General features: G+C 54.1%; 1 protein-coding gene and 1 long non-coding RNA gene across 2 annotated transcripts in view; one reads left to right on the top strand and one right to left on the bottom strand.

Annotated features, from left to right (window-relative positions):
• The first annotated feature begins 9,704 nt into the window (after window positions 1–9,704).
• Window positions 9,705–11,057, top strand: LOC141439668 (uncharacterized). Its single transcript, XR_012452624.1, has 2 exons — window positions 9,705–9,766; window positions 10,661–11,057. It is a non-coding gene; the product is annotated as an uncharacterized lncRNA (long non-coding RNA).
• Window positions 11,058–12,695: 1,638 nt separating this feature from the next.
• LOC141439925 (neurotrimin-like) overlaps window positions 12,696–16,916 on the bottom strand; it is a 136,554-nt gene continuing 132,333 nt past the window's right edge. The window contains exons 6-9 of the mRNA XM_074104387.1: window positions 16,623–16,816; window positions 15,494–15,599; window positions 14,872–15,004; window positions 12,696–12,822 (exon numbers count right to left, since the gene is read on the bottom strand). Coding sequence (XP_073960488.1) covers window positions 12,786–12,822; window positions 14,872–15,004; window positions 15,494–15,599; window positions 16,623–16,816 — 470 coding nt within the window. The 3' untranslated portion in view covers window positions 12,696–12,785. The remainder of the gene's footprint in view (window positions 12,823–14,871; window positions 15,005–15,493; window positions 15,600–16,622; window positions 16,817–16,916) is intronic.

Below are 16,916 nucleotides of genomic sequence, written 5' to 3'. Positions count from 1 at the left end.
TGACATTTCGGAGACCTCACGCTACACTAGCGCCTCTAGTGGCGAATTCATACGCGATAGCCCCCATTGGGCGGATGCGTGGAGGAAAGGGTGCGAAGACGTTCAAACGGTTCGACGTCGTGATCGTAGATTTATGATGGAATCGAGTGACTTTACATTGTCAGTTTGATGGTCGAGTTGAGCGCGTCGATGCGCTCGATGGGATTCTATTCTGTACATATTTTGTCCCAGCGCTGTCGACTCCGTTTCACCCGTCTCATGGTTTCAAGATTATGTCACTCGACAGCACCATCGATGCGGTCCGGTCGAACCGACACATGGTCGACGCCGAGCCGAGTGATCGTTTCCGAGTCGGTCAGGGCCCGGAGTGCGGAGGCGGAGCCTGATGGGGGTGTCGTACGTTACAGTGACGGGCTGGTGCGCGTGTGGCGGCTGGAGGGCGACTCGCTGGTGGAGCTGCACGCGCTGGAGGCGCACCAGTACCCGGCGCAGTGCGTGGCGTGGGGCGGGGCGGGGGGCGGGGGCGCCCTGCTGGTCAGCGCGGGGCTGGACGGGCGAGCCGTGCTGTGGGACGCCGAGGTAGGCGCGGGCCGGGTGTGCTTGCGGAGTGCCGTGCGGCGCGGACCCTCTGGTGTGTCGCAGGCGGGCTGCCGGCTGCGCGCGCTGGCGGCGGGGGCGGCGGGGGCGAGGCGGGCGGCGGGGCGTCGCGGCGCGGCGCTGTCCCCGCACCGCCCGCCGCTGCTGCTGCTGGCCACGGACGACGGCCTGGCGCCCGTCTGGAGCCTCGCCGAGGACGACCCCAGCCCCATACAGTACGTATCGCTCCCCACGCGGCACTTCCTGTGTTACGCGGACGGGATACGTCGGGTACGTCTAAATTAAATACGCATTCGGCTCCCATACGGACCGTCGCGACCCAGAACTCGAGGTGAATCGATCTATAGCTTTGCATGCCTACCCAAACATGCGCGTTTTCTCTGATGCGCGGCCAATTTTATTTATTTATTTCATAACCACGGCATTACAGATATACATCCAATTCACCGTAAAACTAAAAAAAAACTAACAAATTAATAATTAGCATTAAACTAGTAAACTATTTAAAAACACAAGACATAGCTCACATAACGCTCGATTTCCTTTTACCCATCTCCTCACAAAACCTAAAGCATTCACTGCACACTGCCGACAGTCTCCCAGCTAACAGGTCAAGGTCCGGCGCGGATACCAAAAACGCATTAAGCATCGCCAGCGCCCGGGGGAGCGGAGAGCCGAATGCCGAGTCACAGCGACTCGTGTGGCACGCGTTTTCCAAAAGCGTTCCCGTAGTCACACGAACGACACGCAGTTGTAGGATGTAACGTGTGGTGTGTTGCAGCGTGTACCTGCAGGGCGTGGCGGCGGGCGCGGCGTGGTGCGTGCGCTGGGCGGGGGCGGCGGCGGCGCTGGGCGGCGCGGGCGGGGAGCTGCGGCTGCTGGCGCCGCCCCCGCCGCACGCGCGCGCCCGCCAGCTGGCGCTGGTGCCCGACGCGCACGACCTCGGCCAAGTGTTCCTTTACTTTATCAGTCGGAAGACGTTCACTGTTCGACAGAAGCCTCCCTTTGGAACATCATGATGAACGTCGACTTGCCATTCGCATCCACCGGTTGCGCGCGACTCTACGATGGCGTCGATCCACCTGGTGCGAAACTTCGTCCGACGCTTCGTCTTCCGATTCGTGGTCACCGCTCGAGGAGTTTTCTTCACCGACAGATATCTTCAATATGGCCCACCCGTTGCCGCTTTGACTTGCATATTCTTCGAGCTATGTCAGTGACTAGTTCTCCCGACTGACCCGAGTGTATCCTTTCAGGCGTAACTAGCTGCTCGTTCGCGCCGTCGGCGGAGGCGCTGGGGTACGGCGGCGGGGGCGGGGGCGCGGCGGGGGGCGCGGCGCGGTACGTGCTCGCCACCGCCGGCGGAGACTCGCACATCAAGCTGTGGATCGTCGACGTCGAGGAGGTACGCATACTATCCGAGTACCGAAACGCCTCTTTCTTTTGGCATCAGCCTATGTTGACGTCACAATAAATTCGCTGCGGCTCATCGCACTTTACTTAGGTAGTTATATTAAAGTTATTGTGCATCATCCTGAGTTCTTCTTCTACGAACCTGATACCCTGGCCTGGAGAGAGCTACATGAAAGAGGCCCTGTAGGTATACTAAAACATTCGTTTCTCTTGATGGCGGTATGGTATTTGTAATTTTATGAAGGTGTCTTTATCCTATGGCTCACATATTCTTCAAATATATTTACGTGCTCGACCGAATAATTCATAAAAATTTCTAATTTATGCTTTTACATAGTATTATAGTGTTCTTTTTTCAACAGTCAATTTTTTTTCGACTTGTCAGTTTTGACCAGAGAACCCTCGATATAATATTTGTAACCGTTTAGAGCAAAGGGAAGCATGTTAAGAAAATTGAGTTATTTGTAATAAGAATCTAAAAGCAATACGGAAACAGTCGTTTCGGTATAAGATCTTTTTGGGAAACGAATATCATTATTATTTTGCACACAAATCGTTCGGTTTGTCGTACTTATGTCTCGAAAAACCGATAGCAAGTCATGAAGTTCGTTATCTATCACCGACAGGAGGCAGAGGGCAGCTCGGCGAGCATCCAGCTGGCGCGGCGCGTGGCGGCGCACGGCGGCGGCGCGGCGGTCGCGGCGTGGGGCGCCGGGCGCGCGGGGCGCCTGCTGTGCAGCGCGGGCGCCGAGCACTGGGCGCGCGTGTGGGCGGCGGGGGGGGGCGCCCAGCTGGCCGCCGCGCCCGCGCCGCGCCACTCGGGAGGCGCGCTGGCCGCCGCGCTGCTGGCGCCCGCCGACGGGGGCGCCGTGCACCTGGCGCTCGGCACGCTGCAGGGCCACGTGGCGCTGTGGCGCCTGCGGGCGCCGCCGGAGGGGGCGCGGGGACGCGGGGGACGCCGACGGGGAGGCGGAGGCCGCGCTGGACCCGCGCTGGTGGACCGCCGCCGGCGTGCAGCACTGGCTCAAGGAATACGTCACGCGCGTGCCCGGTACGAACGGCTAAGTTTTTTTTTCTTGCACTGACTTATTTTACATTTTTTTTTCCATTTCAATGATACGAGTGCGGCAAGGGTGATACTCCGTGCGTGGATCGCTGACTAATGTTTAAAAATCGTCAATCACGATTGGACGTTTATGTCTCACTGTTGCGACTAGCAATATTACTGTCTCACTACTAGTAACTTTTTATTTACTACTACTAGCGAATGTTTTTAATTTTTAAATACACAAACCCTGATTTTTGATGGTACCGGAACGATTGACGAAGTGTACGAAACGACCGTATCGCACGACCCACTGCTCGGTGCGAACTTAGTCAGTTATGAGGATCTAGATCTGTACCGATTAAAACCTGCTGCAGTAAGAAACCGTATAGCATCAAATTTCTTTGCTCCTCATCCCGGGGCTCAGTCGCCTCTTTGAATTTCTTTTTTTGTTTAAAAAAAATCTTTTTTGTTTTCCATTTAGTTTATGTTTTGTGTTTAATTTGTTTTCCATTTATTTGTGCTAATGTGTTCATATCTTCGTATTATCAGTGGAAACCTTTAATTGTCTCTATTGTTACATGTTTTGTATTCCACCTGTATTAGTTAATTTAAGCTGTTGGTTTTGCGAATAAAATAAAATAAAATAAAATAAAATAAATAAATAAGATTGCACATAAATCCCGCGGGCAGCATTAAATGAAGACTCCGCAACGGCTAGTTAATTCATGCTGAGCAGTGAGTCTCGGTCGTCTGTAGCTGACGCTGGCTGCATGTCCCAGGGCGCGCGTGGGCGGCCGAGGCCGAGACGGCGCTGCTGGCGGCGGCGCGCGGCGCGGGGCTGGCGGGCGCCGCGCTGCTGGACGCGCCGCTGCCACGGCTCATGACGGACTGCGGCTTCGGTACGGGCACACGCACACGGCACACGGCACACGGCACACGGCACACGGCACACGGCACACGGCACACGGCACACGGCACACGGCACACGGCACACGGCGCACGGCACACGGGCACACGACACGGCACCACGGCACACGGCGCACGGCACACGGCGCACGGCACACGCGACACACGGCACACGGCACACGGACACGGCACACGCACACGCACACGGCACACGGCACACGGACACGGCACACGGCGCACGGCACACGCGCACGGCACACGGCACACCGCACACGGCACACGGCGCACGGCACACGGCGCCAACGGCACACGGCCACACTGCACACGGCACACGGCACACGGCACACGGCACACGGCGCACGGCACACGCGCGCACGGACACGGCACACGGCACACGGCACACGGCACACGGCACCGGCACACGGCACACGCACACGCACACGGCACACGGCGCACGGCACACGGCGACGGACACGGCACACGGCACCGGCACACGGCACACGCGCCGGCACACGGGCACGGCACACGGCACACGGCACACGGCAACGGCACACGGCACACTGCACACGGCACACGGCCACACGGCACACGGCACACGGCACACGGCGCACGGCACACGGCACACGGCACACGGCACACGGCACACGGCACACGGCACACGGCGCACGGCACAAGGCGGAGCTGGGCGATATTGTTGCTTGAGGATCATTCAAGTACCGAACAAACTTTGCAAAGGGTCACGACGTATAAGATATGCTAAATTGAGAGTTTGTCTACGTATCTTTTAGGTTTAGAGCGATGCGTAACCAAAAACGCTTTTCCTAGTTCTTACTTAACCAAATTCAAGTCCTTACCGCACCAATAATATGTAAAGCATTAGAAAAATGAAGTTGGAGTTAACACCCATGCGCGACACCAATGGTTAGGTACTGATTTTTTTCTGAAATATATCGGTTTCATGTTGAATTCTCACCATCGTGTTGTCTCAAAACGCGATCAAGCTTAACTACTTCTTAGATTAACCAGCATTTTTAAATAATTATGGATTAAATGTATAGTGTACATACTCATCAAAAAGCTTTCTATAGAGACATATAACGTCGATGATACTGCAATACCGCGTATCATCGCGTATTTTCCATAAGGTATAATTTTCACTGTCAGAACTGTTTGTTCGAGTAGCAGCTTCGAAAACCTAATTTTGTATTTGAATAGAAATCGAAAAGACAATTTAAATTTTTACTTGACGTGGAATGGAATAGATTTGTGACAGTATTTCTGTGTTAGAGTCTACGGAGTCGGACGATGAGGAGAGTCCAGAGGCGGCGCTGGCGTCGTCGGACGAGGACGAGCCGCCGCGCGCGCGCCTGCGGCGGGAGCTGCGCTGGCTGCGACGCGCGCCGCACACGGCGATACAGGTAGCGAGACGCGATACTGTAACTTAGTACACGAGCCGCCGCGCGCGCGCCTGCGGCGGGAGCTGCGCTGGCTGCGACGCGCGCCGCACACGGCGATACAGGTAGCGAGACGCGATACTGTAACTTAGTACACGAGCCGCCGCGCGCGCGCCTGCGGCGGGAGCTGCGCTGGCTGCGACGCGCGCCGCACACGGCGATACAGGTAGCGAGACGCGATACTGTAACTTAGTACACGAGCCGCCGCGCGCGCGCCTGCGGCGGGAGCTGCGCTGGCTGCGACGCGCGCCGCACACGGCGATACAGGTAGCGAGACGCGATACTGTAACTTAGTACACGAGCCGCCGCGCGCGCGCCTGCGGCGGGAGCTGCGCTGGCTGCGACGCGCGCCGCACACGGCGATACAGGTAGCGAGACGCGATACTGTAACTTAGTACACGAGCCGCCGCGCGCGCGCGCCTGCGGCGGGAGCTGCGCTGGCTGCGACGCGCGCCGCACACGGCGATACAGGTAGCGAGACGCGATACTGTAACTTAGTACACGAGCCGCCGCGCGCGCGCCTGCGGCGGGAGCTGCGCTGGCTGCGACGCGCGCCGCACACGGCGATACAGGTAGCGAGACGCGATACTGTAACTTAGTACACGAGCCGCCGCGCGCGCGCCTGCGGCGGGAGCTGCGCTGGCTGCGACGCGCGCCGCACACGGCGATACAGGTAGCGAGACGCGATACTGTAACTTAGTACACGAGCCGCCGCGCGCGCGCCTGCGGCGGGAGCTGCGCTGGCTGCGACGCGCGCCGCACACGGCGATACAGGTAGCGAGACGCGATACTGTAACTTAGTACACGAGCCGCCGCGCGCGCGCCTGCGGCGGGAGCTGCGCTGGCTGCGACGCGCGCCGCACACGGCGATACAGGTAGCGAGACGCGATACTGTAACTTAGTACACGAGCCGCCGCGCGCGCCTGCGGCGGGAGCTGCGCTGGCTGCGACGCGCGCCGCACACGGCGATACAGGTAGCGAGACGCGATACTGTAACTTAGTACACGAGCCGCGCTGCGCGCGGCGGCGAGCTGCGCTGGCTGCGACGCGCGCCGCACACGGCGATACAGGTAGCGAGACGCGATACTGTAACTTAGTACACGAGCCGCCGCGCGCGCGCCTGCGGCGGGAGCTGCGCTGGCTGCGACGCGCGCCGCACACGGCGATACAGGTAGCGAGACGCGATACTGTAACTTAGTACACGAGCCGCCGCGCGCGCGCCTGCGGCGGGAGCTGCGCTGGCTGCGACGCGCGCCGCACACGGCGATACAGGTAGCGAGACGCGATACTGTAACTTAGTACACGAGCCGCCGCGCGCGCGCCTGCGGCGGGAGCTGCGCTGGCTGCGACGCGCGCCGCACACGGCGATACAGGTAGCGAGACGCGATACTGTAACTTAGTACACGAGCCGCGCGCGCGCGCCTGCGGCGGGAGCTGCGCTGGCTGCGACGCGCGCCGCACACGGCGATACAGGTAGCGAGACGCGATACTGTAACTTAGTACACGAGCCGCCGCGCGCGCGCCTGCGGCGGGAGCTGCGCTGGCTGCGACGCGCGCCGCACACGGCGATACAGGTAGCGAGACGCGATACTGTAACTTAGTACACGAGCCGCCGCGCGCGCGCCTGCGGCGGGAGCTGCGCTGGCTGCGACGCGCGCCGCACACGGCGATACAGGTAGCGAGACGCGATACTGTAACTTAGTACACGAGCCGCCGCGCGCGCGCCTGCGGCGGGAGCTGCGCTGGCTGCGACGCGCGCCGCACACGGCGATACAGGTAGCGAGACGCGATACTGTAACTTAGTACACGAGCCGCCGCGCGCGCGCCTGCGGCGGGAGCTGCGCTGGCTGCGACGCGCGCCGCACACGGCGATACAGGTAGCGAGACGCGATACTGTAACTTAGTACACGAGCCGCCGCGCGCGCGCCTGCGGCGGGAGCTGCGCTGGCTGCGACGCGCGCCGCACACGGCGATACAGGTAGCGAGACGCGATACTGTAACTTAGTACACGAGCCGCCGCGCGCGCGCCTGCGGCGGGAGCTGCGCTGGCTGCGACGCGCGCCGCACACGGCGATACAGGTAGCGAGACGCGATACTGTAACTTAGTACACGAGCCGCCGCGCGCGCGCCTGCGGCGGGAGCTGCGCTGGCTGCGACGCGCGCCGCACACGGCGATACAGGTAGCGAGACGCGATACTGTAACTTAGTACACGAGCCGCCGCGCGCGCGCCTGCGGCGGGAGCTGCGCTGGCTGCGACGCGCGCCGCACACGGCGATACAGGTAGCGAGACGCGATACTGTAACTTAGTACACGAGCCGCCGCGCGCGCGCCTGCGGCGGGAGCTGCGCTGGCTGCGACGCGCGCCGCACACGGCGATACAGGTAGCGAGACGCGATACTGTAACTTAGTACACGAGCCGCCGCGCGCGCGCCTGCGGCGGGAGCTGCGCTGGCTGCGACGCGCGCCGCACACGGCGATACAGGTAGCGAGACGCGATACTGTAACTTAGTACACGAGCCGCCGCGCGCGCGCCTGCGGCGGGAGCTGCGCTGGCTGCGACGCGCGCCGCACACGGCGATACAGGTAGCGAGACGCGATACTGTAACTTAGTACACGAGCCGCCGCGCGCGCGCCTGCGGCGGGAGCTGCGCTGGCTGCGACGCGCGCCGCACACGGCGATACAGGTAGCGAGACGCGATACTGTAACTAGTACACGAAGCAGAACCTGATGCTAAAAGAACCCAGTGGTTGAGCTGCCGGTGTCTCGAGTAGAGAATCAAGAGATATCCTAAACTTTTAGATGAAAAAAACATCGCGACCGCGGCCTGTGCAACTGAAACTGCAGCTCGAGTTCTCTCATTCCAAGACATCTGTGTCCAGCAGTGGCCGGTGGGCAGCTCAGGCAGGCGGCGCCGGTAGCTGCACGGCTGTGCCCACGCCCTCGCCAACCCTACCCCAGCAGCGCAGGGGGCGCCCGGGGGGGGGGGGCGTGCAGTGAGAGAGGCAGTGCTAGTGTCGCTCTTGCTGCTGGCGCCGCCTGCCCTCACCGCACGCCTCTGCACGTCTTTCACTAAATTATCGAGTGACATAAAGCTGGTAGCGTGCGGGAGGCCGCAGGTGTCAGGTGTCGGGTGTCAGGGTCGGGTGTCAGGTGTCGGTTGTCAGTGTCAGGTGTCGGGTGTCCTGTTGCAGGAGGACGCTGCCCCCGGCGCTGCGCTGCGCGCGGTCCCACCGGCTGGCGCGAGGCGGCGCGCGCGGCCGACGGGTTCACCTACGAGCGCGCCACCGCCGCGCACTGCTTCCTGGCCGCCGGTACACACGCACACACACACACACACACACACACACACACACATGGTTCATTTCGCACTAAAAACTATTTACTATTTCTATTCACACTAAAAATCATCTTATAGATTGACAGGAGTACGAAAACAAAGATTCATTAATGTTATGGTTTCAACCAGAGATGTGCTAGGATGTGTCGCGAGGAATGTGTTTTTCATTAACCAATAGGATCGCTTCATTTGCCTCGCCTCGCACCGCTCAGCTGTGTCTACCAGAGCCGAGCGGTGATGTAGGTACGACGATAGGTAAATGAAGCGTTTCTATTAGTTCAAGAAGAACACATTCTTCGCAACACAAAATCAATCTACAAAATTGCAACAGAATGAGATGACCTATTGGCAAAGCAAAATAAATATTTTTTTATTTAAAATTATACCTAGGTAGGTACCTACTTCGAACGAAAATTGAAACGATAGTGCATGATAGTGAAGTAATAGCGGTTTTATATCTATAGTTATTTCATAACTTTTGTCGTCAAGGGTCGTCTTGATCCTCAACGTCAAGTACCTACCTACCTACTATACAAGTATACGCTCCAGATTGTGGTTCTTTTGAGCGCGTTTTTGTTTTGGCTCCTCCGAGCCTAGTGACGCGGTGTGCCTCAGGGTAGGGCGTTTCCAGTTGTGCTGTCTCTAAGCCACCCAGAGACACGGTTTGAGAACGTATTCTCATGTATGTGTACTATGCGTATAATGCTTAAGCATATCATCAACGATGTACCAAAAGAGTACAAAAGAATGAGAAGCCTTCATCTCTATATTCATTAATAAGGAACTATGCAGAGTTGTATGTATTATGTTCTGTCAGAGGGCGCGGTGTCGCCGGTGACGGGGCGGCGCCTGCGCAGCGCCCAGCTGCTGCCCAACTACGGCGTGCGCCGCGACCTGCGCCGCTACCTGCGGGCCGCGCCCCCGCCCCGCCCGCCCCGCCCCCGCCGCCCCGCCCCGCCCCGACACGGCCGACCTGCTGGGGCTCGACGATGCCTAGTCGTGGATGATGGTGCGTGTATTTGTTTCCCTAAAACTATTTTGAGTCCATCCTTTATTAATGGAAATACGAGTAGAGTCGTTAATTGTTAATTTTCCGAAGTGGTTATAATCTGCTTTTGATGTAGATAAGCTCAATTTAAAAAGTTTAGAATATACCACAGTAGGTACACGCCATAAAAAAAAACGATAGTTCTTATATCGCTAGTAATAAATTAAATATCGTTTTATATCGTTTTCAATTAGGAGAAGCTCTCTAGTACCATGGGACCCAACCCTACATCCATTCTGAGAGGGGGCCAAAATGTTGTTCGCAACAATGTGCGAGTTGATTTTTGTTGTCAGAATGGATGTAAGGAGCTTGTACAAGGTAGGCAAGCATGTTATGGGTGGATAGTTCTTGGCTTCCGTGGTACTACCGGACTGATAGAGCAGGGAAGTAACACCAGTTGTGAGGAAAGCTGGTAGGGAACCGAGCTCAAGGGCTTGTTGGAATTGTGTTGCTAAACGTTCGTGGGAACATCGGAACCATTTTATTCAGAAGTTGTGGAGTCCATCCGGCCCAGGACTTTTCCAGTTCTGGGTCATGCGGATCGCACAACTAATGTCATTAGGGTTGAGAGTGACAGTAGACACACGTTGGTCAGTTCCCTCCCATTTCCAGTATACCTTCCTTTTGTCACTCTGGAAGAGGCGATTTTGCTGAAATCTATCCACACGCTCTCTGTAGCGGCGAATACGGCTCGCCCACGCATAGACTTTCTGCTTCAGGAAGTCAATACGCTTCGTGACACAGGCGATGCATTATTATTATTATTATTATTGTTTTATAAGCTGTTGGTTCTCCTTATATAATAAATAAATAAACGGTCGACTGCCGGATTCAGTGGGTGCTTGTATGTTCCAGGCCGCGTCCGGCGCCGCTCGGCGGGCCCGTGCCGGGTGCTGCGAGCTGCGTGTGTACTGTTGTGCCGCACCGAGTGACCACGGATTTACTCTCTCCACCGCATTTTGTCAATTACTAATCTTTAAACTCGCAGAATGAAAGGGTTCACCACCTTAAAGTCTGTTTTTGCTTGCTTAGTATCGGCTTTATCGACCAAGTAGGTATGGCATATTCCGTCATGATGTCATTCAAAAAGGTAACATGTACTTGCAACGTGTAAACGAATTTATTTGCAAACTGGTCAACCTTTTAATTTCGCCACTGTACATCTACACATCTTTCATCTTTCATCTGTACATCTTTTAATTAAATCTCAAAATTTTATGCAAACATTATTAATAAACTGATATTATGATTACTAATGACTACTTTCTGCATTGAACGAAACATAACTACCTACTTATAAGATAGGTAGGTATGACATACAATACATAAAAAGAATTTACTGGTAAGGTTTGTGTGCTGACAGCACTTCAGCTGTTCGGAGTCTTAAGTCAAAGTCGTAAAATGTCCAGATGTTCAGGTCGCAGGTAGAAAGATATGGATCTCTTACGATGTGGAGGCAAATTCGACACTGGGACATTTTAGGACTTTGACGTAAAGTCTCTGTAATGATCGACTATAATACGAAATCACTAATAAAGAGGCTTTACTATTATTATTAACCTTATATACAATCTTGTGATGTAGCATTTATTATACTCATCAAGTCGCCCATTTGCTCGTTTTCCACAAAAGTAATAGTTGTTAGTAAAAACCGGCCAAGAGCATGTCGGACACGCCCAAAATAGGGTTCCGTGGCCATTACGAAAAAATTAAGTAATATTTTTCTAAGGATTTTGTATTTTATACGGGATCTTCCAAGTTTAGGTATATTTTATACCTTAGGCTGCTATTTAAGAGTAAAACTACTAATAATTCTCAAGCAAACTTAGCCGTTATAGTTTTTCTTGAAAGTTTGATATATTTCCTACCATCCTAAATTTTGATTTAGCGGCGGTTTAGATTTTAAAAGGGGGGGGGGGGGACGCTCGATTTTAATGAAAATTTGCACTATAAAGTTGAATATTTCGCAAAAAAATCAATGAATCGAAAATTGTATTGTTGTAGTTGTAAAAGACCTATCCAACGATATCCCACACTATACGGTTGGATGAGAAAAAAATCACCCCCACTTTACGTCTATGGGATTTTTTTTTTAGTTTTTTATTGTACCATTTTGCCGGCATAGTTTACATATATATCCGTGCCGTCCGTAAAATTACAGCTTTCTAGCATTGATAGTCCCTGAGCAAAGCCGCGGACGGACAGACAGACAGACATGGCGAAACTATAAGGTTTCCGTTTTTGCCATTTTGGCTCCGGAACCCTAAAAAAGTGTCTATATGAAAAAAGGGCTCGATTGTCACTATCGTAGATTGGTATTAAAAATTTTCAACTTTTTGTAGTTTACCAGTTTTCCTGCCGCACTGTCTCCTCGCGATACCGCATACTATATAATTTAAGCTGTTGGTTTTCCGAATAAAATCAAATAAAATAAAGTAAGTATTCCAAGGCAAAGAGGATCAGGATGGAGAAAAGTAACACAATGTTTCAACGATCTCATCTTTATTTGTATTCTTATAAATAAGTATTTACAAGTGAGGCAGTAACAGTGTCAACGAAACTTCACCACTGTTCAACGATAAGACCAAAACAAATGAACGTCAGCTGGGCCGCGGGCGCCGGCTGCCGCGCGCGGCACGCGGCACGCGTCCGAGGCGCGCACCCGCGGCAGTGCCGCCGCCGTGGCCCGTGCCCGGTGCGTGCCGCAGTGCCGCGCGGCCGGCGGGCCGGCGCCGCCTCGTTATTTACAAACACTAGCGGACGTCGGAGGCGGCGCGGGGCCGACGCGATTAACACAATTCCTTGCAGTCTGTACTGTTAACGAATCCTGAGAATACGTGTCGAGTTCGATGTGGGGCGCGCGGGCGCGAGATCAATACTTGATATCGTAATATAGCAGCAGTAAGTATGTACAGGTTTGAGAGCGTCCTCACTAGCACTCGCGGCACGCGGCGCGGGAGGCGCGAGGCGCGGGGGGGCGCTAGTGGCGCGGCCGCTCCTCGTCGTGGCACTGCAGTCTGCAACACACACACACACACACCGCGTCACTACACATAAGGTCTTCAATGCCACAAATAGGAATAACCCTGAACAGTGCTTTCTCGCCGGTTAGGGCATTCTAACGTGTCTCGCCAATAAATAACCAAGTAATAATAATAATAATAATAAATTTATTTGTACATAAGCATGTTACAGTTCACTATACAATAATTAGGTTTGTACATGAGAATCATTATAGAGTATTGAGAAATTCTGTCCCCTAAACTAGGTATAAAATACCTGTATCTTAGGGGCAAATGAATGAGTGAATTAATCCCAGCCTTTGATTACAATAGCCGCAGATAATTTTCCCCGAAAGTGGTGACCCCGATCTCGGACAGCAAACCGGAGTTCAGTTCAGTGACTTTTTGGTAGGGGTGAAGAGTTTTCGCGGCGCGGGAATTGACTGTTAGTGTTTTTCATTGGCAATTAAGGCAAAGATAATTTTAGCTTGACGTACCTAACTCCGGTGGCGAGGTTTATTGCGATGTGTCGACAGGCCGGTTGAGACCGTACCTACCGGTACGATTTCGTAAACAGGCGTTCGATGCATTACATAGTTTAAGTCACCCAGGTTTCCGTGCTTCACGGGAGATGGTTAGACGTAGCTTTTACTGGCCTAGCATGAATCGCGATGTGGGCGATTGGGCAAAAACTTGCATTCAGTGTCAGAAGGCAAAGATTCACAAACACACGCACTCGGAGTTAGGGCATTTTCCCGAGGTAGGAAGATTCAAACACCTACACGTTGATATCGTAGGGCCACTACCGACGTCATCGAATGGGCACAGATATTTGGTAACGTTAATAGACAGAGTAACGGGTTGGCCCGAGGCATTTCCGGTATGTCATGTTACAGCGGAAACAGTCGCTAGGGTTGTTTATGAAGGCTGGGTAGCCAGATTTGGTTGTCCCTGGAAAATTACTAGTGATCAGGGACAACAATTTGAGAGCGCCGTTTTTATTAGGTTAATGAAGCGTCTAGGGGTAACCAGGGCGAGAACTACCCCTTACCATCCCCAAAGTAATGGAAAATTAGAGCGTTGGCATCGTAGTTTGAAGGCCGCGTTAAGGGCCAGGCTCACAATGACGTCCTGGGTACAGGAACTTCCCACCATCATGCTAGGATTACGTGCGGCGCCGCGCGGCGACAAAAAAAAAACAAAAAAGATCCTTTAAAATTTCCTTTTCCTTAATTTTTTTTTCCTTAAAATGCCATTCCATTATTGGAGGTTGGCCGTTGTCTCTGAAAATTTATCCCTGTCTTAAACCGCTCGGAGTAGTTGCTCTGCAAGTCTGCACTGCCGATCCGGGTCCTCCGCTTCCCCCGATCCCTTATATGTATTCCGCAACCATGATTTCTAGGACCTTCTAAGGCGCCGTTTCCCTGTATTTTGCGCTTTTAAGTAACACTGGACCAGGCCATTTACGAAGGGTAATATTTGTGTTATGAGCGAAAGGTGAGGCAAAAGGTGGCACCACTCTGCAACCGGCCTAGAGGTGGCAAACGTTTTATGACAGGGGGCTTTGGGGATAGAAGAGAGACAGGAATGTGGGCTGGCTGCCGGGAAGCGGCTCTGCAGCCTTGAACTAAGTAACCGCTTCCACTATGTTGTGCGACATGGCGTGGGGTCAACGAATGGTCTGCGACCGGCCGGGAGCCGCCTCGCGCTCTGTAATGGTCTGCGACCAGTCTGGAGCCGCCTCGCGCTCTGTAATGAGGGTGAGCATAGGAGGGTCGGGGCATGTGGTAGCTGCGAGGCCCAAAACTCCCTGTGAGAGTGGGGATGGAGGCGAGTTTGAGTCTACTATCTGTTACTTTATTCCGAGCAGAGAATGGAAATGGTGAGCCTCATGACGGTGGCAGGCGAAAGCTTGCCATTGAAGTGGTGTGACCCGTAAAAACGCCGGGAACGTAGGATGCTGGCTTTTTCAAGACTTGAGCCACCAGGAGTAAATGTCTATAAACAAATCAGATGGTGCCGTTTTAGAGCAATATGAGGATGGCGGGGCGTGTCAGTACTCACAGCAGCAGCAGCAGCCTGTGCAGCGCGGAGGGCGCGGCCAGCAGCAGCGCGACGGCGGCGGCGGCGGCGGCCGGCAGCGAGGGCGCGCGAGGCGGCGCCGCGTTGCCGTGCTGCATGGCTGCCGGCTGCTCGCCTGCAATAACACGACACACCACATAACACCCATCCGCCGAGACACTGCGAGTGGTGCGCTTAACGACATGCGAGATATCTCACAATACATTTCCAGGCATCGCTTAGCGATAGAAAATTTTGCCCCCTAACTGCTGCTTACGCCCGTTGTGTAAAGCTTTACAGCCTTATTCATAAACCGTTAGAGCCTCCTTGAAGGCTTCTTGAAGGCCCGATGCTAAAAAACATGATTCATAAACGTCTGTTGGCGCTAATCAGTCAATCAAGGCTCTGCTAAAGTTAGTGGACCGTACACCCTCCTTTATCTCCCTGCTAAGTCACAAAATGGCCGCCACAAGTTTGAACAGCTGACTTTGACAAGAGCAGAAAACCATACCGAAGATATTTTTAGTTAAGGGAGGGTTACGCAAAGATTAAAAAAAATCCAGAAAAAATATTTTCAGTAATTTGTATTTATAAGTCCTCTTGGGGGAAGGGGGGGGACACTGACCGCTGAGCACGTGCAGCACGACGGAGGCAGAGTCGAGGTTGGAGGGCGCGCACGAGTAGTTGCCCGAGTCCTCGCGCCGCGTGTTGTACATCACCAGGTCGCCCACCTGCACAGACACCATCCGAGCTATCAGGGTCAAGGTCAACGTCAACGTTTAAGATACTGTACATCAGCTAAAAATGTTAAGCAGCGATTCCGTAGCTAACTGCAGATAGCAGTCGGCTACGTGTCGCCGCGACGCCGCAGGTATCTATGGAATACCTTTGCGACTAGAATTAGGTAGGTACTCATGCATTGCTTTCGCAGGAATTTTGGTGTGTAGGGTGCGTTGCTTGTATGTAATCTGCTAAAAAAAACTTAGTCAGGTACCCTTGCCCTCAGCGTACTGTGCCATACGGTTTCGTACCCTTATGTTTGTACAAAAAAAAAACAAGCAAGATTAGCAAAGTGCTGGACAGCTTTAGTAGGTACCTACCTATTCTCAATGTGGGAATCCAAAATGCGAAAGTGTGTGTGTTTGTATGTTTGTCCTTCTTTCACGTCGAAACGGAGCGACAGATCGAAGTGATTTTTGGCATAGAGATAGTTTATGGGCCAGAGAAAAACATAGACTACTTTTATTCCGAAAAAATGCACAGTTTTGGAGGGAACAGCGCGCGATAACCGAATTCCACGTGGGCGAAGCCGCGAGCAAAAGCTAGTAGACCATAATAGAAATATCTCTTTTTAGTTTAGACAGATGTTGTAACACTGGGGACCAAAGATTCGAAGGAAGAAAGTTGGAAGTTATATTTGTGTAATTATTAGTTGGAAAATGAGGTAATGCAGAATTATAACACTTGTAAGTACATAGGCGTTAAGAGGCGCTACAACAATAATCCAGACGGATTTTAAGAGACACATCATTGTGTGAATACGTCGCCCCATGCGGATGTCCCCCGCGGCGCGTCGGGTGTACTGTGGTATCGGTCGGGATGAGGGAGGAAGACGCCGGCATCCTAAAAGAGGGGCAGTGTGTGGGGGGAGGCAGTGTGTGGGGGAGGCAGTGTGTGGGGAGCCAGTGTGTGGGGGAGCCAGTGTGTGGGGGAGGCAGTGTGTGTGGGAGGCAGTGTGTGGGGGAGGCACGCACCGTGGTGTCGGGCGCGCGGCGCTCCATGCGGATGTCCCTGGCAGCGCGGTCGTAGTCCAGCACGCGCGCGCCGTTGTGGTACCAGAAGATGTAGGCGGGCTCCTCGAGCGCCTGCGTGATGACGCACGTGACGCGCACGGTGCTGCCGGCGCGCACGAACACCTCGGCCTCGCCCGCGATCTCGATCTTCGGCACTGGAACCGCGACACGACAAACACTTATCAAAAGTTTAGGATAAACTTATTAGCGACAAAGACCTGCACTCTGCAAACCCTGGGGGTTGAGTGCAGTTCA

This window comes from Choristoneura fumiferana, chromosome 21 (genome assembly GCF_025370935.1).
Source record: "Choristoneura fumiferana chromosome 21, NRCan_CFum_1, whole genome shotgun sequence".
NCBI classification, from domain to species: Eukaryota; Metazoa; Arthropoda; class Insecta; order Lepidoptera; family Tortricidae; genus Choristoneura; species Choristoneura fumiferana.
This window is presented reverse-complemented; position numbering and strand designations above follow the sequence as displayed.